This window comes from Prionailurus viverrinus, chromosome B1 (genome assembly GCF_022837055.1).
Source record: "Prionailurus viverrinus isolate Anna chromosome B1, UM_Priviv_1.0, whole genome shotgun sequence".
Lineage (NCBI taxonomy): Eukaryota > Metazoa > Chordata > Mammalia > Carnivora > Felidae > Prionailurus > Prionailurus viverrinus.
The window spans coordinates 201,435,316-201,457,261 of NC_062564.1; the positions used below are offsets into that span (position 1 = coordinate 201,435,316).

Here is a 21,946-nt window from a genome sequence, read left to right on the forward strand (position 1 = left end):
TGAGAACCACCGGACCAGTCTTTCAATAGGTTTTGGTACGGTAAATATTCCCTTTGCTGCCTTGACAAAGCTCTCGGAATGTGTCGGGCACAGTCGAGTATTTCTCCCAAGCTCCGACGAGCAGCACAGAGCCCCGAGCCAGAGGCAAAACCACTTGCCACCGAATGAGGGCTTTGATTGCTACCAATTCCTTAAAGCCGTGTCTGAAGGCTCGGCTTCAAATATTTATGGAGTCTATGAAACGGCCCCGGAGCGTGAGCGCTTCTATTAAATTTATAACTCCAGCGGTGATCGATGGACCTGGGCATTGCTGCGAATGCTTTGTGTGAGCTCTTTGTGGAAAGCCAGGATCCTTGCAGGACTCAGGAGCTCAGAGGGTGGCGGGGGGTCATCGGCACGGAGGACGGGACAGGACAGCCCGCCTTCTCCCCGCGGGCGTCGCGCAGGGCACGCGGGCTCCACGGCGGCTGCAGCCGGACACGGACACGCTCCGGGACCAGGCGTCGGCCCTGAGGGCGGGGGAAGCTGGAGGCAAGAGCAGAATGAAATGGTCTCTGCCTCTCCAAGCTCGTAAAAGCCCCCTCATCCCACACTTATCCAGGGAAGAGACGGCAACAGGAAGGAACATTTGCGGAGGCTTTGTGTGCCCGGCACGAGTGCTCCCCCTGCACCGCTCACGTCCTCCTATACAGCTCAACGAGGCACACGATGCCTTCACGGTGCGGCGGGGGAGGAACAGGGGCTGGGGGGTGGCCCTCACCACGTCATCCAGCAGGTGTCTGCCAGGACAATCACTGATGGTGTCCCCATAGAGCGGGGACGTTTCTTGTTTGCAGGGACGAGAGATGGCGAGTGTCCCATCAAACGGCAATCGATGTCGACCGGCTGCCGACCTCATGCCGGGCACCGCCCACGGCTCTTGTCACCGAGCTGGTTCACCTGTTTCCACTGAGCCCTCCCACCAGGCTGTCATCAGGCCCGCATGACCGATGGGGAAACAGGTGCCTGTTTCAGAGACCCTAAATAGCTCACCTAAATCTATGCAGCTGCTGAGCCCAAGCCCACTTGCCCTCAAAGCCCCACCCACTCTTTCTGGAGCTCCACCCTCCCCTATCACACGCATGTCAGCCCTCCATGCCCAGCATCCACAGTTATCGAGCACCTTCCCTGCAAATGACGGAAGGAAGGATCCCCATGCTGGGCAGTGTCAGTCCTACTTATGTGTCTGCTCAGTCCTCTGGCAGAGGGCCTCAGCATTCAGACGGGCAGAGGGAGCAAACTTCTCCCGTGCCCTCGGGAGGCCGTGACCAGTGGGTGGCGTGGCACACGCAGTTCCACTGATGGCTGAGAAAGGCACAGCCAGGAAGGAGAGGAAATGCCGGTCATCGGGCGCTGGCCCGTGTGCCCCGCCTGGACCGGCCCCTCCCCCAGGGTGCTCCCCACCCCAGCGGCACAGGCAGGCCAAAAAAACGTGCAGGTCCGCTGCCGAATCAGTGCCGGAAGAGAGGCCCACGCACCCGCCAGTGGAGCACCCGGGAGGGGAGCACTGACCGTACACTGAGGGGCAGGAAGGCCTCCTGGAGGAGGCGGTGTCTGAGCCAGACTTTCGAGAAGGAGCAGGATTCTGCTGTTAAAAGCTGAAGGTCATTGCACGTAGAGTAACGTGCAACCAGCCACTTAAGGAATCTGCGCTTGTCGATGATAATAGTTTAAACCTCATGAAACCGCAGATTCTGTCGCGAGAAGGTAGGACGATATCTCCTACGGTTCAGCCTATGGCAGCGAACATTTCTGGAGCTCCTATGATGTGCCGGGTATCATGCTAAGCAATGTATACATATTGACTCATTCCGTCTTTAACCCAAACAGATGAAGAAACAGAGGCCCAGAGAGGTTAAGTGACTTGCCCATGGCCACACAGCTAACAGGAGGCAGAGGCAGGATTTGAGCCCAGGTCGCTCAACCCCTGGGCCTGCACCGTTCACCCCTACAGCCGGCTGTCACACACAGGACAGATGAAGGGTCTTCAGTGGGGCAGTGGCATGACCAGTCTGTGACACAGGGACAGACATTGCCTCCATCACCAAAGGTTTACCAGCCTTCTTGGGATATTTGCGTGTATTTCCAGGCCCTCCCTGCTCTCTTTCTCTTTTCTTTCCTCTAAGCTCGACCATAAAATAATAGAATTGTGACATGTGACAAATTTAGCTACTACCCTTCAACAATGACCTCGTTTTGCTGCTAGGTCACTGATCCCCTAGTGTAGTTATTTAACAAACTCATTTTCACCACAGGAAGCCCTTCCCCTCGAGCCAGCCCGGATCTATGGCTCGCAATCTGTTGTCCCACAAGGCAATGGGCTCTCTGCTTCTTTTTTTTTAAATTTTTTTTTCAACGTTTTTTATTTATTTTTGGGACAGAGAGAGACAGAGCATGAACGGGGGAGGGGCAGAGAGAGAGGGAGACACAGAATCGGAAATAGGCTCCAGGCTCCGAGCCGTCAGCCCAGAGCCCGACGCGGGGCTCGAACTCACGCGAGATCACTCGAGATCTCGCGAGATCGTGAACTCACGGACCGCGAGATCGTGACCTGGCTGAAGTCGGACGCTTAACCGACTGCGCCACCCAGGCGCCCCTGGGTTCTCTGCTTCTTGACGCCCTGCACAGCGGAGCAGGATGCAGCCTGCGTGGGGTGGGGGTGGGGGGGGACCAGGTGCCCCGTGACCTTCTAGAGAAAGAGCCCACCAGCCCCTCGCTCTGATTCTGCATCCCACAGGCCCTTGAGGGGGCCCCCTGTGGGCCAGGTGCTCGCAAAGCAGGGGAACAAAAATACCTGTACCGACATCCCATCATCTCGCTGCAGAGTCAGGCCAACATCCCACGGGTTTGTCACTGCGTCCAATGGAGGAAGCGTGTTTAATGGTGGCATTCGACGTGCGTGGCAATGACTCTGAAGAAAGTTAAAGAACAATCCGGAAACTTGGAGCACCTTCTGGTTCATTCATTCATTCAGTTTATGCTCTGCCCATTTCCTCAAGTTTCTGGCCAGCACCACCTAGCGCATGCCCTCGCGGGGTTTTTCTCACCCTGAACTCCAGACTGGGCCGTGCAGGGGGCAGGAGAGACTGTTCCCATCCCTCCCGTGAAGGCTTCTCACCGTCTGGCCACGCAGCGGCCGCAGCCCCAGCTCCAGAGCCAGGCTGCCTGGGTGGGACCCCAGCTCTGCTGCCTATGAACTGTGTGACCCAGGGTCGGCTATATACCTCCTCTGTGCCTCGTCTTTTCTCACAGATAAAGGGGGCGAATTCTGATACCTATTTTGTAAGCCCCTCGTGAGGACTGGAAGAGCCAGTGCATTGCACACGGCGAGCAGGCATTCAGGAAGGGGGCGGGGGGCTTCTTTCCCACTGTTACTCTCATTATCATCATCACCAGGGGGCACCCGGTGGCTCAGTTGGTTAAACATCTGACTTCAGCTCAGGTCATGATCTTACAGTTCATGGGTTCGAGCCCCACGTCAGGCTGTATGCTGACAGCTCGGAGTCTGGAGCCTGCTTCGGATTCCGTGTCTCCCTCTCTCTCTCTGTCCCTCCCCTGCTTACACACACACACTCTCTCTCTCTGGGTCCTTCAAAAATGAATAAATAAATAAACAAAACATTACAAGATTTTTAACATCATCACTGGGATCTCTAAGACCCCTCTCTACACCTTCTTACTTCCGGCCACAGCCACGTTTAACTGCCCGCAATGCCCCTGACACCTGAGGAGCATTGACCCCTCAGTCTTTGCGGGTAGTGTTTCCTTTTCCTAGAATGCCTTCTATTGCTTGGGATAAGCCAGGCCAAAGGTCAAAAGTCAGAGGAAATTTTCCTAGGAAAAGATCAAAGCTGGGAAAAAAACAAAAAAAAAAAAACCAAAAAAAGTACTCATTCTTAGGTAATAAACCTGTAGATGAGTAATTTAAAATTAAAGTCACCAGTCAGGGGAAAAAAATGTTTAAGAAGGTCACCAATAGGGGCACCTGGGTGGCTCAGTTGGTTAAGCATCCAACGTTTGATTTCGGCTCAGGTCATGATTTCACGGTTCGAGAGATCGAGCCCCGCATCAGCTCTGTGCTGACAGTGTGGAGCCTGCTTGGGATTCTCTCTCTCTGCCCCTCCCCCCACTTGCTTTCTCTCTCTCTCTCTCTCTCAAAAATAAATAAGTGAAATTTTAAAAATAAATGAAGGCCAGTAACAATAGCTGTCATTTATTGACCACCTCTCGTGTACCAAGCAGTATAGCAAGCATGTTATGTGTGTGCTTTCACTGAACTGTCCTAACAATTCTAAGAGGTAAATACTGTCTCCATTTTTTAGATAAAAAAATTAATGTAACCATGGAGGCAGGAGAGATGCCACGCGAATGACGGGTGGAAGGAAATCACCAATAGGCTGAGATGAAATGCTAAGAATAAGATCAGATTCCTCCTGAGTAATGGCGACTTTCTTCTTCTCCTGAGCATCTCTCTTGTTCACATACTTATTCAGCCCTGTTTACCTGATTTTGTGATCATACTAGCAGTTGGAAGTATCATCCCCATGTTACACACAAGGAAGCAGAGACACAGACACAGTAAATCCTCTGCCCAACATCACGCTGAATTACAGTTGTGATTTGAACTCAAGCCCGTCAGACTTCACATCTCATCAGTAAAATATGTTCTCTCTGAGAAAAGAGGGGGCTGCTGTGGCTCCACTTGGTTAGGACATTTTGGACTGAACCTCTGGTAAATACTAGAAAAGCTGGACAGAACAGAACATACTTTCTATTTAAACCATCTGAGAGCTACGGAGATGGGCAGGATCTGAGGAACTAAAGCTGAAAACAGGAGAGAAGCCGGGAGTCATTGGTCATTGGCATGGCCGTGGAGGCCATACTTCCCTCCAGGTGAGAGGCTACGGTAACAGTGGCAGTTGTGATGCAGAAGGCTAAGCAAGGCTTTTCCCAGCTAATGGGACTGACAAGGGCCACGGGCAAAAGATGTTGATAAACACTACAGTCTTCTGGTCAGGACGCCAAAGGCTATGCCCAAGGAGTGAGAGTGAACGGGAAGGAAAACAGAACTCGTAAGTGCTGAAACCATCTCTGAACCAGGTTATGATGTGAGGAATGGCCTGAGCCCGGCCTAGCCACCTGTCACAAGCAAAAGGAAGCGTGCTCTGGATGAAGACAATACACTATGAGGCAGAACCCCAAATTATACCTTTAGGTTTTGACACATGATGTCTAGCACTCAGGGAAAAATAACCAGACACAGAACACATGACTTGACCAAAACCACAAATTAAATGGTAGATAATAGATAGAGACTAGGAAGGGAAACCAAGGGGTTTCTGTGGTGCTGGTGTTTTTCTAGTTCTCAACCTGGTGATGGCTTTTGGGGTGTCCCTCCATGATAATTCATTGATCTGTACACTTACAATTTGTGCCATTTTCCTTATGTGTGTTACAGTCTTGATAAAAACAAAAGTTTATCGAAGAAATTAGATGACTGACGTCCTCTCACCTTTGGTGAATCCGGTCTAGCCGTGTTCTGTGCTGGCCACTCAGCCTCGGGAACAGGCCAGGACTCTGAACGCAAAGGTCTTTGGATGACGACACTGTCTGTTTTGGGCTTCGGGAGGTATTTCTGAGCTAGAAAAGAGTATTTTCAGTCAAGCCTCAAACCAGAAATCTACTCTAAAAATCACACGTCTCTGAGCCTTGGAATAACCTTTTCCATTCTATTTCATTCCCAGATCCCCACGTACCCATGACAGAGGCCCTCTCGGATGCCCACAAACCCTTGAGTGCCTTATCCACACCCCTCTGATGGTCCCATCATGGCTATGGGTATCCTAGAAAACTACCTGCCCTCGTCAGCTTTCTTTCCTTGGCTGTCAGCTCGTTCAACACAGGGACCACCACCTCTGCAAGCTGACCCATTTTTGTAAACCCTGAGATACACCCCCTGGGTCTGGTACCCGGTAGCCTTCTGGAAATGTTTAAGGAACAAGTAACTCAATCAATTGAGCACATTTCTGAGGACGCTGCGCCCCCAGAAGGAAGGACACTTGCACAAATTAGTGGCAGATGAAGGGCCAAGTGGAATTCATGTCCTTCCAACTGTGAAAACAGATGCCAACTCAGACTGCTAGGAGGACACGACAGCACAGAGGGCAGGCCCATCCTGACCGGACAAAGACCAAGAAAAGATCTCTCTTTTTGGGTCAGGCAGTAAGACACTCCTGAGAAAGGTCATATTATCCTCCTTTAAAAGCTAAGACTCTGGGGCTCAGAGAGGCTAATTAACTCATCCAAGATTACACAGCTGGTAAGCACAAGACCCTGTAATAAGAATTGCTAGATAAGCAGATCTCAAGAGCAACCCACTCACCTGCAGGCAATGCCATCTGTGCTTTCTCTGTGTTTCTTCTTTTTTTTAATGTTTATTTATTTTGAGAGAGATAGAAAGTGAGCTAGGGAGGGGCAGAGAGAAAGGGACACGGAGAACCCCAAGCAGGCTCCACGCTGTCAGCATGGAGCCCGATGTAGGGCTTGAACTCAAGAACCGGGAGGTCATGACCTGAGCCAATGATCACGGCTTAGCTGCCTGAGCCACCCCGGCCGGTGCCCCACTTTCTCCACGTTTCCGCTGAGCATCCGATGTGAACAGAATGCTAAACGAATCCCTTCCCCCATGCTGAGAGCATGCTGCACTTAACCAGGGAAATCCTATCTGCCCAGGTAGCATCTGAGTTTCCTTTTTAGGAATAAACAGAGCAGAGGCACCTGGGTGGCGCAGTCTGTTAAGCGTCTGGCTTCGGCTCAGGTCAGGATCTCGCGGTTTGTGGGTTCGAGCCCCGCGTCAGGCTCTGGGCTGATGGCTCGGAGCCTGGAGCTGCTTCGGATTCTGTGTCTCCCTCTCTCTCTGCCCCTCCCCCGCTCACACTCTGTCTCTCTCAAAAATAAATAAACATTAACACAAATTTAAAAATAATCATAATAAACAGAACAAAAGCAATCAGCCGCTGCCATCTTTCTATGTAACCGCTGTGAGCATCTGAGTTTATCCGCCCGCTTAAGTTGCTACTCATACAGATGATGTGCTTCCATAGCCCTATCCCTGCAGTCATCCAGTGCATTCCATTCCCCATCTCATATACGATATTCTCCTAAATTTTTAAACGACAGGGCTCATCGACAATGCTGGAGGCCCCCCCCCCCCCCAGAGCTTTTCATTATCAGAAACGCCAGGGCATGAATACACCTGTCCATTGAGTGTTTCCACACAGAGAATTATTTCCTTAGGATGAACTTCCAGGAGCGAAACCACAGGGCTGAGGAGACCGGCCACTTCTGTGGAGTGTTTCTCGTCCCGTGTTCTCCTTACACTGGGGAGCGAGAAGGCAGGGCCAAGTAGGGCAGGAGGGGGAGACGGCGGGGCTGGTTCCTCACAGCCTGCACTTGACCCTGGCCCACCTGTCAGATGGTCCCGGCGTCTGAGCACACAGGTATCGCTAATTGAAAATCGCACTGACCTCTTACAGCTGCTGCCGTCTCAGACTCGACATCCAGGTGGTGGCTGGTCTGGAAGAAAAGACGCGTCAGCAGTTATTCCGCGTGGTCCAGGAGAGCAAGCCTCCCGCGGATGGCTGCAACTGGGAGGAAGCAGGTCATGTGCTGCCCACCCCCCCCCCCTCCCGCGCAAAGCACATTCTCCGGTCAGAGCCACCCCTCCCCACTCTGCCCGTGACCCTCGGAGGAGTCCAGAATCTGCTCTTAGGGAATACAGGTGCAGGAAAGCAATTGCATTTTCTCTATTCAGATTAAATCTCCAAACGGAGACTGTGATTAATGTGTTTTAGATACTGCTGTGAAAAGTGGGGGGAGGAAATGAGGGAGGCTGGACGGCAAAGTTTCCAGGAGAGATGTTCTGCCTCCACGGAGGTCCTGCCAGACCTTGCACCGGCCGACTGCTGAGCTGCCCCGGGGTCCCTGGCTCAGTCACCCAGGAACTCAGGTCGGGCTTGAACTGGAGTCCCCCGCGCAGTGTAGACCGGGTGCCTGTCCTCCTGGGTCCCACGACCGCGCAGGGTCTACAAGAGGTGGTGTGGCAGAGTTGGCTAGCTGGTGTGTCCCGACTGGTTTAACAAGAGCAGGGCTGGACCTTCAAGGCAGGTCAGATTCCAGACCAGCAGCCCAGACCTTGCCTCCTCCTCTTGGGCGTTTCTGGCGGGGCAGGGGCCCGTGTGCGGTGTCACTGTGTTCTCCAGGTAGTTACATCAGCTGGCCCCCTGCCTGAAGACCCCTGCCCTTTCTCTCTTTCTCTGGCGAACTTCTATGTATATGTCACAACCCAACGAAATGTCCCCTCCGGTAGGAAGTCTTCCCTGATTTCACCCCCCTGCTTCTCACATAGCCCCTCCGGGCTGTGCCGTGACAAGGGACTCTTTTGTCCCCTCGAAAATGGATTGACCAACCCAGCGACGGATACACAAGGGCACAGATTATGGCTTGACCATCTTGACCGGCCCCACTTACTGGAGCCTTCTGTATTAGAAACGCTGCCTCTTCTTCCGCTCACGGGGCGCTGTGCTCATATCCCCGGGGACACCGCGTGTCCTCCGGCACCATCACGGCTCGCAGCCCTGTGCCCGCCCACGTCCAGCTCTCCGGGGCCCAGACGGCCTTCGCTCCACTTTTCTGGCTACTACAACCCCTCTGTATCCCTCCAGGCCTGGTGTGTGTGCCGCCTCCTCCAGGAAGCATACTCCCCATCAAGTCCCTCTCTCCTCTCTCCACACGTTTACTGTCCCTCGCACCAGCCTCCCAGGGGGGCCCGTTCGATGGCGACTCCTTCGCCACGAGAACGAGGTCTCATTGACCGTCGTGTCCAGAGTAGCCTCAGACCCATCCCACCGACGGCCAGGGGGCAGCCTGTGATCGGGGAGCCGCAGATCCTCCTTCCCTTCCTGCCCCTCGTTCTTCCCACCAGCCTGGACAGGCTCAGGGCCGGGCACCGCCACGCGGAATCCTGGCTCTGCCGCCTCCTTGGTCTCGGCCAAGCAAGACACCCCAGACCCTGAGCCGTGCCGCTTCCATCTGCAGAATGGAGGCGCTCACGTGTTCCTGGCGGGGGCTTGTCGGAACGCGAGGAGAGTGGACGTCTACGAAACGCTCCACACAGGGTAGCGGGCTACCGTTCGCCCTGTGGGCGCTGCTCCCCTCCCTCCCCCACGTAAACTTTGGGGGGCCATATTCTAAATTTCATAAAAGGCAAGAGCTAAAGGGAAAATAATTTCCTGGATCCTTGGAGGCCCAGGCCTGGGGGTCGCCGATTTAATGAATTAGGGGAGTTTAGGGCTCTGAGCCCCGCTGCTGCTTGTGAAGACGCGATTGCTTTTCTGGAAGCCCGTCTATAGATCTCGCTGACGATGCCCAGAGGAGAGCAAGGAGGTGGAGGAAAAGGAGAGCGCGGGGCAAGAGGAAGCAAAGGTAGCAGCCCCCTTGCCGGTCGCCTGCCCCCGCCCAGGGCTGCGGTGTAGACAGCTCCCCACTGCTGGAATGCCCAAGCCCCGACCTCCGCCCGGGGACCCCGGTGCTCTCTGAGTGCCTGTACGTGACAGCTCGTGTGGCCATTTGACACGAGGTCTTACTGAAGCCTCACAGAGCCCGGTGGAGGGACCGCAGCCCCCTGGCCTAAGGGAACAGGCAGCTTAGGAAGGTGAGGGGGGAGCACCATGGTCACAGGCCGGCAATTCTTCGGGGTCTGGGGCGTGTCCGTCTGCCTGGTACGAACGTGCCGGGAGAAAATACAGTGACCCCCGAGTCCCGGAACTGCTGGATGCCAGGCAGGCCCCACTCATCAAGTTCTCTGATGGGACCTACCATTTGTTGAGCTGACAGCAGGCCAGACCCTGGGGGAGGTGGTTCAGGCTCAGGCAGGAGGGCGTGCCTGCACCCTAACCAGGGCCGTCTCCGGGGTGAGGCCTGGCACCCCCTCCCCAGCTCCCCCCTCCCACCAAGGGCATCTGCCCCCAAGGAGGGGATGACACCTGAATAGAAACCACAAAGAAAGGTAGTGCCTCATTCTTGGCTTGGGAATGTCAACAGCCTAGGTCCTGGCAGAAGCCGGGGAGAAAACAGGTGTCCTGGGACTGGGGGCGGGGGACGCTGCCCACTTAAGCCAAGCTTGAGGGGTGGGTGGAATTGAGACCCCCGCCCCCACCTCCCAGAGAGGTTTTCAGGAATCCAAAAGAGGGAAGGAACCTGCCTTCCCCTTGCTCCCACCTCCGGGTACAGGCAGGGAGGTGGCGAGACCCCCGTGGTGCCCGCTGAAAGATGGTGGGGAAGCTGGCCGAGCTGGCCTCAGGGAAATGCCCCACTTTAGAAACAGTGCCCGAGCTGAGCTGGAGGAAAGACACCGGGGCACGTGCAAGGCCAGACATGCCAAGGGCCAGCACAGCACCCCTATGTGATGGTATTCAGAGGGCGCCTTTGGGAGGTGATCAGGGCCTAAGGAGGGAGCCCTCGGGATGGGATTAGCGCCCTTGTAACCAGAGACACGGGAGAGCTTGCCTCTGTGGGGACACAGCGAGAAGGCAGCTGTCTGCAACCAGCAGACTACTTGGAGCCTCAGTGGCCTCCCTAAAAACGCAGGCTTTGGGAGGAGGAAATGAGTGAATGGAAAACGCTGGCAAGGGGGAGGGCTGAGTCTCAGCCAGCATCCCCACGGCTAGCGGATAAAGGACTGGCCTGTCTGGTGGGGCCCATCCGGGTGGGCCCCACCCCAGCCCCCAGCCCCCAGCCCCGTCCTCCGTCAGACCTTTGCATTTAGTGGGAGCCTCTTCCCGAGGCCAGGGGCCAGACCACCTGAGTCTCCAGGGTCCAGGCCCTCCCGGGATGCTTCCGGGAGCACGGCCGGGCTTCAGTGCTCCCTCTGCCCTGGCACATCCCACCCCGAGCCCACCCGTGTCTCCCCAGCCAGCTGGGCAGCGCCCCCAGGCTGCAAGCCAGAGCCCAAAGCCTCCACGGGGAATCTGTGTTCTCTGAATGAGAGGCAGCGCCCGTCAAACCCACCCCCTGCCCGGCCGCCAGCAATACTCTGCCCTGTCGCCTGGCCCTCGGTCCTCACAGCCCAAGTCACTGGCTGTTGAAAGAGAGAAGCTGCTGTGTGCACAGCACCCCTCCCCCCCCCCCCCCCCCCGCCAGGACCTGCAGCCGGGTCTCACCCCTACACTTGATGGGTCCGCCTTCCCAGAGCACGGGGACCCCGCTCCACCACCGGCACCAGTGTCCCCACTCACGAGGAACACAGCCTAAGTGACCTCCCACCCGGCCAGTCTCCCACCACTGCTCCACGAAGCACCCGGGCCCTGCAGCCAGCCCGGAACACCCTTGGTTTCTTAAACACATCACGGCCTTGTAGCCGCACTCGGAGGGCCAGCCTTCCGGAAACAAGAGGGACCGAGTCCTTGAGGGCCTGGGACGTGCCAGACCCCGCACCCATATTCCCAACGGTGCATGCGCACGCACTCTACCCCCCTCCCGCAGGGGTGGTGACGGCACTGGCTGGGTGCAGGGGCCCCCTGTCAACGTCAAAGCCCAGCTCAGCTCAGGCACACGGCCTCTTGCAGAGAAGGCCGAGCTGGAGAGCCACTTGTAGACGTGTGTCTCTGGGCAGGACTTGAGACCCCTGAGCCTCAGGCTTCTCAACTGGAGGAGGGACCATGACAGCACCTTGCCTGTGGGAGGACCTCCCGAGTCAGCTCCATGAAGCACTTGGGACAGCGTCCGAGCGCTGTAAGGGGTACGTGGAAGTGTCCCCTCCTAAGGCCATAGAGCTAGACAGTGGCCACCCTCTTGACAGCTGCCCGCACACAGACCAGCTTCCCACCAAGTGGGACCACCCCCCCCCCCCCCATACAGGGCGCTTCACAAACGACCTGTCTTCACGTCAACTCTGCCCAGTAGGCTCTCCTGTTCCCATCTTACAGATGGGAAAACTGAGGCTGAGAACAAGTACGAGTCTTGCCCGGAGACACACACATAGTCAGTCAGTTTCTGCCCCAGTCCCGTTTTCGCTACCTTCATGACCCTCACCACGACTCACGATTATCTACTCCTCCGTTGTCCGCAGGTTTGCTCTGAGAAATGATTCGCCGTTTCTCCCCCTCAGTGCTCGACACTTGAGGTCACGGTAGGGGGCAACGGCACAGCCAGGGTTTTGTGGTTTGCACAGGGAATCGTGAGGCGTCCCCCTTAATATGCAAATAGGGGTGTTCTTGGAGAGCGGGATTGTAACGTAATGCAAAGTCCTTAAAAGAAGGGAGTAGACGCTTATGTAACTGGCCGTTGCTTCCAACAGGTCTCGGGGAAGACACCCCGGGAGGCAAGTCCGGCCCCAGGAGCACATCCTTACAGGAAATGAATGAATCAGCTGACAACACCATTCATTCTCCCTGTTTTCATTCCTGCCTCCAAAATGACCTGGTTATAAATGTTTAGTGACTAACAGACGAACGAAGGAACGAATGAATGAACTTGATTGCCTGACAATTCCACTATACAGGGGGAGAATATGCGGACAAGTTTCCATCCATCCCTGCAATACTTCAGCCTGCACATGGTTCTAGTTCTCGTGGGAAACTGATACATTAGTGTTAAGGTTTGTACATCAGTCTCTGTGAATTTGGTCATTATGAGTCAGTCCAGCCAATCCCGGTGAACATTTCAGTTCTAGTTTCAGAGCAGCCCCTGGGGGGTGGGGCTCTCACTGCTATGATGCCTTCTCAGCAGGGGGCCAGCTGCCCCCCCCCCCCGGGTGACTGCAGCCCACACCCCGGAACTCTGCTTTCTGTCCTGCCTCCGTCAACACAGAGACTGTGCAAAGCTTCTCAACAACATGCTAACTTCCTTCCTCAGCCCTATCCTGGCTCTCAAGAGGTTTGAACCACTCGGGCAGAGAGATGAGCCCCGGCCTGAGAGTCTGGGACTCCGGATTCAAACTCTGGCTCTGAACTCAACTGTCACGCAGCCCTGAGCAGATCCCTGGGCCTCCCGGTCTCCATCTCCCGGGCTGGTTGGTGGCTGGGACCAGGGGGCCTCTGATGACTATGGGGGAAAGGAAGGGACAGAGAAGGCGGGGCTTGCAGAGCTGGGCTGGGAAGGGCCGAGCTGCTGATCAGGAGCGTGGGGAGCAGGGCCGGCTGTGTCTACAGCGGGAACTGCGTTTCGCCCTCACACCATCAGGAGCCGCGCTCGGCGGGGGCGTTGCGGCCGGTCGCCAGGAATGGAGCTGCCCGCGTGCACACACGCGTGTGTGTGTGGAGGGTGGGCTCAGTGAGCACCCACCATACTCTGCACACAAATGCCGGGACGCTGCTGTTCAGAGCTGGGCACAGATCCGGGAGCCCCTCCCCAGACCTGGGTCAGAGCCGGCATCCAGACCGTCCACACTACCTGGGGGCTGTGTGACCTCGAGTGAGCCTCCCAACTTCTCTGGGCCTCAGTTTCCTTTTTGGTTGACTATCAGGAGAGGAGACCCTCATTCATCCAGTTCATTATTTCATTCATTCAACCAGTCTCCCCCGGGCGGCTTCTCTGTGCCAGGCACTAGGGAGACACAGATGGTTACGGAGCCTCTCTGGTCCCATCAGAGAGGTGCTGACAAAGCTCCCACGACAGCAGGGCAAAATCCCTCCCACGTGCCATGTCATGAACATCCACGTGCCATGGAGGACAGAGGAGGTGGCTGACTCTGTGGTGCATGGGAATCAGGGAAGCCTCCCTGGGCAAGGTCACACTTGAACTGTGCCTTGAAGGATGGCTGGGAGGCTGCGGGACAGAGGACGCGGTGAGTGCTAAGGCCCTGAGGCACACGTGCAAGAACCCTCTGCTGAAGTAAGTGTCGCGGGGCTTGTAGGACTGTGTGTCTGTCTCCTGCATGTGCTGGGAGCACTTTAAGGGTAAGGATGCCCAGCTCGCCGTCCTGCACCAGCCAGGAGCGCAGGGGCTGGCCCAGAGCAAGAGTCCTGGGCGTGTTCTGGGTGGGCTCAGCGGACAGAGGGAGGGAGGGACGGTTCGGGTCAGGCAGGTGGACAGGCAGGCCGTGTGCCCTCAGCTCCCAGAGGAAGAGTGTCAGCGGGTCTCTGGAGACTACCTCTGGGAGCGCCGGAGCCAGGAAGGTGGCCTCGTACTCGGCCAGTGCCACGTCGTCCACCATGCCCCGCGCCGTCTCGGAGAGCAGGGGATCCTCGGCCCCGCGTCGGTGCAGCTCCCGCAGCAGGTGCGTGATGAGGCGGTTCCTCTCCCGGCACTTCTGGACCAGAGAAGCCAGCTTGGCCTGCAGGGGTGGGAGCAGAGGTGCTCCAGGCGGGTCCGCGGAGGCAGAGCACCCTTGGGGGCCAGGCAGCTGGGCTGGGCTCTGGGCCCTGCGCTGTACCCACCTGTGCCGCCTTAGCTCGGCCCCCTCCCTGCGCCCCGAAGCCAGAACAGCTTTTAAAAGTAGCCATACAGCCACACACCCTCAGGGGCTCCCCACTGCCCTCTGGGTGGGGTCCAGGCTCAGAGCGTGGGCCCCACCACCGACCATCTCTGTGACCAAGCTCCTCTCTACACCTTGACTTGCTCATCTGTACAATGGTCATTGTTAAGGGCAAAGGGGTTGCTGTCCCTCTGTGCCCGGCTCCAGGCTTCCTTCTATCCCCACAATTAATGTTCATATCTGTGGGTCTGTCTCCCGCGTAGCCCAGGAGCTCTTCAAGGTCAAAGCTGACATTCCCCTAGATCCCTGCACCATCTCTGTGCCATTGCCGGGCACACTATGCCCCTGGGAGGGATCTGCTGCATGAATGGTGTGAGAGGGGACCCTCCTGCCATGAAATGACCTCCCACATCTGGGCATGTCTGGAGGGGGTGACAGATAGACCCTCCTCATTCGAGGGTGGCCCCGGGCGAGTCCCTTCCCTCCTGATGTGCCCTCCTGCTCCATCAGAAGAGCAGGTGACCATCTTTTCCTGCCAGGACTTCCGGCCCAGCCCGGAGGCCCAGGAACATTCCTTAGGCAGTGATGCCTGGGACCCAGTACCGGCTGGCAGGGCAGGAGGGTGGCCTGAGGTGGAGGCCGGGGCTCCCCGGGTCCCCTGGATCGCACCACCCCAAAACATCAGGGCCTCGTGCATTCGGCCGGCACGTGCCATAGCTTCAGAGGTCGGGACAGACGGGGACAGTCCTCCTGGGTCACGCTCTCAGGCAGGAAAGCAGGACACGGACAGGGAGATGTGGTGGGGCCTCAGACACACGCAAAATATACTGGAAGAAAATTAATGAAAGCACTAGGTTCAAATGGGGATTTAGGGTGGTATTTGTCTCTCCCATTTTTCTTTCCAGTTTTATTTCATAATAGACACGGACTACATCTAGAATGGGGAAGATACTAAGCTCGCTATTTTATCTTATTTTTTTTTTTGGAAAGGGACATCGCGTATCGATCTCACAGACATCATTACCTTCAAAGGAGCCACGGCCGAATTTGCCTCGTGTTGCTTTCTCTGAAGTTCCTCAAGCTGAAAGAGAACCAACATGGTTGATAACGCCGAGCCCCAGTTGACACAGCCTGAGCCTCCCCAGGGGAGCTGGGCTCAGAGAGGTTGGCTCTGGTCCCCTCTCTTCCCACAGTGGCTGGGGGGGGTGGTTCTCAGTGGGGAGCGGGGGCCTTGCCCGTCACCTGCCCGGTGAAATCTGGGTGGGGAAGGATGCTCTGAGCGCTACGAATCAGCTCTGCCAGATTGCAGGTGCCCGGCCAGCTCTGTTCCCTCTTCCTTCCAGAAGGAAGCCTTCCCGGATTCCCCATGAAGCGATTTTTTTTGGTGCTGTGTTAACCTCTGGGAATCCGAGCCAGACACCCTGGGTCCTAATCCTGGATCAGCCACTCACTAGCACTGTGACCTTGTGCAAATCACCTCTCTTTCTGCCTCGGTCTTCTTGTCTGTAGAGTGGGCGTCCTATCAGAGCCCACCCAATTAGTGAGGATTGCAGCGAGGAGTCCGTGAATTGTCCCCTGTGAAGTGCTTAGAACATCCAGTTAGCACTCACTGAAGGTAAACCGTTATTACGAACTGGCAGAGGCACCAGGCACGGGAGGAAAGCCACCTCAGACCCTCCAGCCTCGCCCCACACACAGCTGAATACCAGCAGGTGACTCCCATCGATGCTTTGTGGGGCGGAGCCGTCCAGCCGCGTCCCGTCCAAACTGCTGACCCACCGAATCGTAAGACAGAACAAGAGTCACCCTCTCGTTCCCTCTGTAATCGGCACAAAGAAAGCTACACAAATAAAAGTCCTTTTTCCTCTTCCCGACCTCCTCTGACCTCTAACGCTGTTCTCAGCCTTCCATACCCGCCCTCACAATGCCTACACATGCGAAACTGTGCTATTCAAATGTCTTACATCTTGGATTGCCGTTTGATTTTAAATCATCGTGTTATCTTGGGCCACCTGGGCGGCCCCGTCAGTTAAGCGTCTGACTCTTGATTCAGCTCAGGTCATGATCTCACGGTTCATGAGATCGAGCCCCAAGTTGGGCTCTGTGCTGACAGCACGGAGCCTGCTTGGGATTCTCTCTCTCTCTCTCTCTCTCTCTCTCTCTCTCTGCCCCTCCCCAACTCCTTCCTGTGTTCTCTCCCTCTCATAATAAATAAATAAACATTAAAATAAAATAAAACAAAACAAAACAAAATAAAATAAAATCATGGCATTATTTCTATGTCATTTCATACAAATGGACCATGTTCTTTTAAAATCTTGCATATTATTTCATCACGAGGCTGACACATAATCTATTTAACCGATTCCTTGTGAAAGTTTATATTGTTTCTTTGTTTCACAGACAGGCTTCAATGAACATTTCTATATAGCTATTTTTTTGGCATACACCTTCCTGAATGTAATCAAAGTGCAAAATACCAGCTCCAAGCCGACTGTCTTGCATTCAAAAGGCACTCAATAATATTTGCAGGCTTGGATTCAACCATGTCTCTGCTTCTGCTTAGGAAATAGCAAGAATGTGTTGCTGGGCGCCGTGTGGTGGGGCATTTGCCATGAAAACGTGAATGAGAAGAGAGTAAACAGACAACAGGTGGGAGAAAATACCACCGGGGAAATGTAAATCAAACCACACTGAGACACCACGTCGTGCCCAGGGGGATGGCGATCACCAAACAGACGGTAGGGAGCGTCGGGGAGCTTGCGGAGAGGTTGGGGCCTCGAACCAGCAATCAGAGACCCATCTTAAGGTAACTAAGTGTGACTGAAAAGTTCCATCATCATATTACAAGAGTTTCATCATTGAGCTGAAAACTATAAGAAAAGGAACCAAATGGAAATACTAGGACTGCAACATGCAATCCCTGAAATTAAGAACTAAAATAATGAGTTTATGAGTAAACTCAATGCCCCCGAAAAGCATTAACTAGAAGATGGGTTAGGAAGAAATATTCGAACTGAAGGGCAGAGAGAGAAAAAAGATTGAAAATAATGAAAACCAGACTTCAAAATACACTGGATATGGTAAAAAGCCCTACCATGTGTAGTGGGTGTTATATTTCTCACACCTCAGTGACAGGGGGGAAAAGGGATGGTCCCTCCCTTGCTGGCTGAGGCACAGTGAAAAACACTGGTTATTGCCTTGGCTTTGGAAGCGGGTGACAGTGCCGTGGAAAGGCATTCTTCAGTATCTGTTAAGAATCAACATCTCCACTCGGGACCAGTACGCCCCCAGTTCTCTGAGCTCTTGCATATAAACAGGAATTTATAAATGAATGGAAATAACCATAGATCCAACAACAGGGGAATGAACATCGCACCCAGCCGATGGATTACCACACAGGAAAAAAAAAAAATTGGGTACAAAGGCTACGAAGCAACGTGGACATGAGGCTAAGTATAGTATAAACGCATCTGATTATACAGAGACTGCACGGGAAAGAAGCCAGAAATTACATCACAATGTTGATGATGTGTTTTCCATCCATCAGCTTGTCAAAAACATGTAAAGTGTGATAACATTCGGGGTACCAAGTGTGGGCAAACACTAGCCTCATTTATTCTTGGTGGAAGCATAAATGATGTAGTCACTTTGGAGGGTTCTTTGCCTTTATGTTTCAAAGCCAATTATGTACATATCCTTTGACCCAGGAATCATTCTGCTAGAATGTTACCCTTTGCATATGTAGCAGAAACATATCCTAAGACAGGGGTATAGAAAGGTTCACTGAGCTTTGTTTGTAAAGCAAAGAAACAGAAACAATTTGGATTTCCATAAACAAAGCATTGGTTAAATAAGTTATGGTTTGGCCTCTTGAAAAAATAATATGCCAGATTTTTTTAAAAAATTGTTTTTAACGTTTATTTATTTTTGAGACAGAGAGAGACAGAGCATGAACGGGGGAGGGGCAGAGAGAGAGGGAGACACAGAATCTGAAACAGGCTCCAGGCTCTGAGCTGTCAGCACAGAGCCCGACGCGGGGCTCAAACTCATGGACTGTGAGATCATGACCTGAGCCGAAGTCGGCCGCTTAACTGACTGAGCCACCCAGGCGCCCCATATACCAGATTTTTTAAAAATGCGGTCAGTCTGTAGGTGTTGATATGGAAATATTACCAATATTTTTTATTAAATGATAAAATCAAAGCGCAGAATATTTTGGGGTGGTATAATTTCACTTTTGTGTATGCATCCATACATACACTAAATATGAGTAGATAAGGATGAAAAAAATACATCCTCTTTTATATCAACAGATGATGCTTTAATGTGAAGCATCAGAAGGGGTTGGGGCCAAAGGGGGGGAAGAACTAATTTTTTTTTTTTTTTTGCATTTTAACAAAATAGCTAATTATAGATCTACATGCACTTGTAAGTAATAATACAGAGAATTTTGCCCTGTTTCTGCCAAGGGGAGCATTTTGTAAAATTATTGTATGTGACAACGTTATCATGTCGATTATACTGACGCTGGTATAATCTTCCGATATTACTCAGGTTTCTTCAGTTCTACTGGTACTGTGTGTGTGTGTGTGTGTGTGTGTGTGTGTGTCTGTGTGTGTGTGTCTGTGTGTGTGTGTCTGTGTGTGTGTGTGTGTGTACTAAGTTCTATGCAATTTTATCACCCGTGAACATTCACGTCTCCATCATGATGGACAAGACAATGAACAGGGGACACTCGCTTCATTCCTACAGAGGAAGGACTTTTATTTACGTAACAGTTGAAAACCTGTTAGACTTTTTAGGAAACCATTATGCGCATTTACCACCTTTAGATGGAACAGAAGTCACCTGGGTGGAGGGATTCCTTCCCCACACTGTTCTTTACTTGAGACATCTAATAAATACTCGGAAACCGCTGGGAATGGTGACGTCTGGCCTGATTCTTCTATTCTCAAAACTCCCCGGAGCCTGGGAACGTTTCATTCCCAGGCGGAAAAGAACCTGCGGGCCCAGCCTACCTCGCCCTTGAGCTGGTCCCGGAGGCGGGTGGCTTCCCCATGTGACACCTGCAGTACCCGGTGGGCAGAAGCCTGGTCTCTGAGCTGGCACCGCAGGGTCAGCACCTGGTGCTGGAGGTGCCCAATGCACAGCCTGAGGTCCTCTTTGGGGGTGTCTGTCTCCGTGCCCTGCAGCGGCAGAAATCACAGATCGCACGAAATGCTTAGGTTAGCTTATCTTCCAAAGCAACTTGCCTTAGCAAACAAACAGGATCCGTTTTCTTTCTTAATTCTTTTTCTGCCTACGTTTTTTTTCTCAAGTGAAAAATTTCAGAAAATAAAGTGGCAGAAGTCACCCCACATCCTATTAGCCGGAGTAATCATTGTGATCATCCGTGTATTTTCTCCAGTCTTTCTGCTACGCCCTTCCTTACGCGCGCGCGCGCGTGTGTGTGTGTGTGTGTGTGTGTGTGTGGCCCATGCTGGGAATCAGGGTGTTGGGGGAGTCTAGAGAATTAGAGAATAACATTCTCGAGTGTGATTTTCAAGAGACACATGTATCTATCTATATCTTTTGCATATATTTTCAAAAATACGTAAAATGGCATGGCATTCTAGAATCTATTTCAATCAATTTCGGTCACCACTCCGCTGAAAAAAAGTATAATGAATGGAATTTAAGGTTCAAATCCAATTACGAGATGCTTATCACATTAAAGCATCATCTGTTGATATAAAAGAGGATACTGCATTTTCCCCACTTTTCTTAAATCAGTACAAAATTGTCTCTCACTCTTTTTGGGTCAGACATGGGCAGCTTTCATATGGACGTTATGGGGAACTTCTGGGAGGCAGCAAGGCGGGAAGGAGAGGTAATTTAGCACTCTGGGAAGGGTGATTAAATGACAGTGACGCTACGTCCCCCGATGGTTCTGGACTCTACAGTTTTATTTTCTAGTAACTTCTCTACGGAGACACATACACTCAGGCACGCACACACACACATTCTTTTCTACATAACATTGAACACACTGTGTATTTTGCATCCTGCTTCTCCCCTTTAATACCACGCCATGAGCATTTTTCCAAATTAGTAAAGAATACTGAAAACACTGTGTTAGCACACGGGAAGCCTTCTGCACCGTGCTGGAGGTGCAGGTCATTCTAAGATTCTGCTGCTGTAACCGAGGCCGTGATAGAGACTCTGACACACGGCTCCTGCCCAGACTCTGAGCCCTTCCGTGGGATCACCAGGGAGGGGGTTTTCTGGGTCCAGGACCCAGAGTATCAAGAAGTTCCCAGTTCCCGTGCGAAAGTGGCCTGTGAAGGAGCAAATCTGCTAATCACGGCTCCATTCGCGGGAGCCCAGGAGCTCGGGGCTTCCCGGACCCTCGTCCTCACTGGGGTGGTCCACCTTCCAACTAAGGCAGCCGCCCTGGGAATCTGAGGCCTGGGAAGGCCACGCCTGCCTCGCGCTCCTGGCCCCGGGTTGTGAGCCATCCTGCCGGGAGAGGAGAGAGAACACCGTGTTGAGGACACAGCCTGCCCCACGGCTGATGAGGCCTCGCCTCGTTAGCAAGGAATCCGAGAGCAGGATGTGGTTTTCTTCTAATTAATAGAAATTCACAGAGCGTGGGCCTGAGACGCACAGGCTGGGCCCTGTCAGGAACAGATGGGTTCTCCGGATGGCTCCATGAAATCCGGCTCTAAGACTTGCAAAACAACTTGGCCTTTCTGGGAAGTTTGGTGCCTTCGATGTGTCCCCCCCGGCCCCCCCCCTCCCCTCCAGGACTTGGACGAGGGCTTTGCCCCAAGGATCCTGAGAGAAAACCCCCCGTGCGTTCTAAAGAGAATGCACGTGTGGGGTGGGGGCCAGCAGCCTGGTGAGTGGCCCCGTGACCCACTTGTTCCCTAACAGACTATCAGCACAGGCTCCAGCCACACGCCGTACTTGGGCTGAGAGCCACGGTGCACACGGCCCTCTGGGAGCTCTGTCTGCAGGGGGGGACTGGCAGGGCGTGGTAAGGGGAAAGCCAGGAGGCACTGAACCAGAGGCACCCACTGCCACCCAGGCGGGCGGTGGCGAACGTTGTCACAACTGCTCTGTGGGCGGGTCAAGGGCCACACAAATCTGTAGCATTTGCCGATTTCCGTGGTGTAAAGGTCCCCACTGTGAGCCACGACACGCTATGAAAATGGCATCACGCCTCCACCCTGAGGCCGTCCTGGGGTGCCAGGAGGAGATGCCCCCCAAAAGAAGACCCCGCAGATGAGCCACAGGTCCCAGGAGGAAGTGGGGTCGAGGAGGGGCAGAGCAAGGACGCCAGCGGGCAGAGGGTAGGACGTATGCAGCAGTAGCCAAGGCTCCCGGGCTCACGATCCGCCAGAAGGAAGGTGGAGTTCACACCAAGCGCAAGAGGAAGAGGCAGAAGGG

General features: G+C 53.8%; 1 protein-coding gene across 1 annotated transcript in view; it reads right to left on the bottom strand.

Annotated features, from left to right (window-relative positions):
- Positions 1-202: 202 nt before the first annotated feature.
- The window catches only part of CB1H4orf50 (chromosome B1 C4orf50 homolog), a 52,218-nt gene continuing 30,474 nt past the window's right edge, over positions 203-21,946 (bottom strand). Inside the window, 6 exon segments of the mRNA XM_047857623.1 lie at positions 203-525; positions 5,552-5,679; positions 7,566-7,614; positions 14,189-14,371; positions 15,537-15,593; positions 19,534-19,688. Of these exon segments, the coding sequence (XP_047713579.1) occupies positions 274-525; positions 5,552-5,679; positions 7,566-7,614; positions 14,189-14,371; positions 15,537-15,593; positions 19,534-19,688 (824 nt within the window). The 3' untranslated portion in view covers positions 203-273.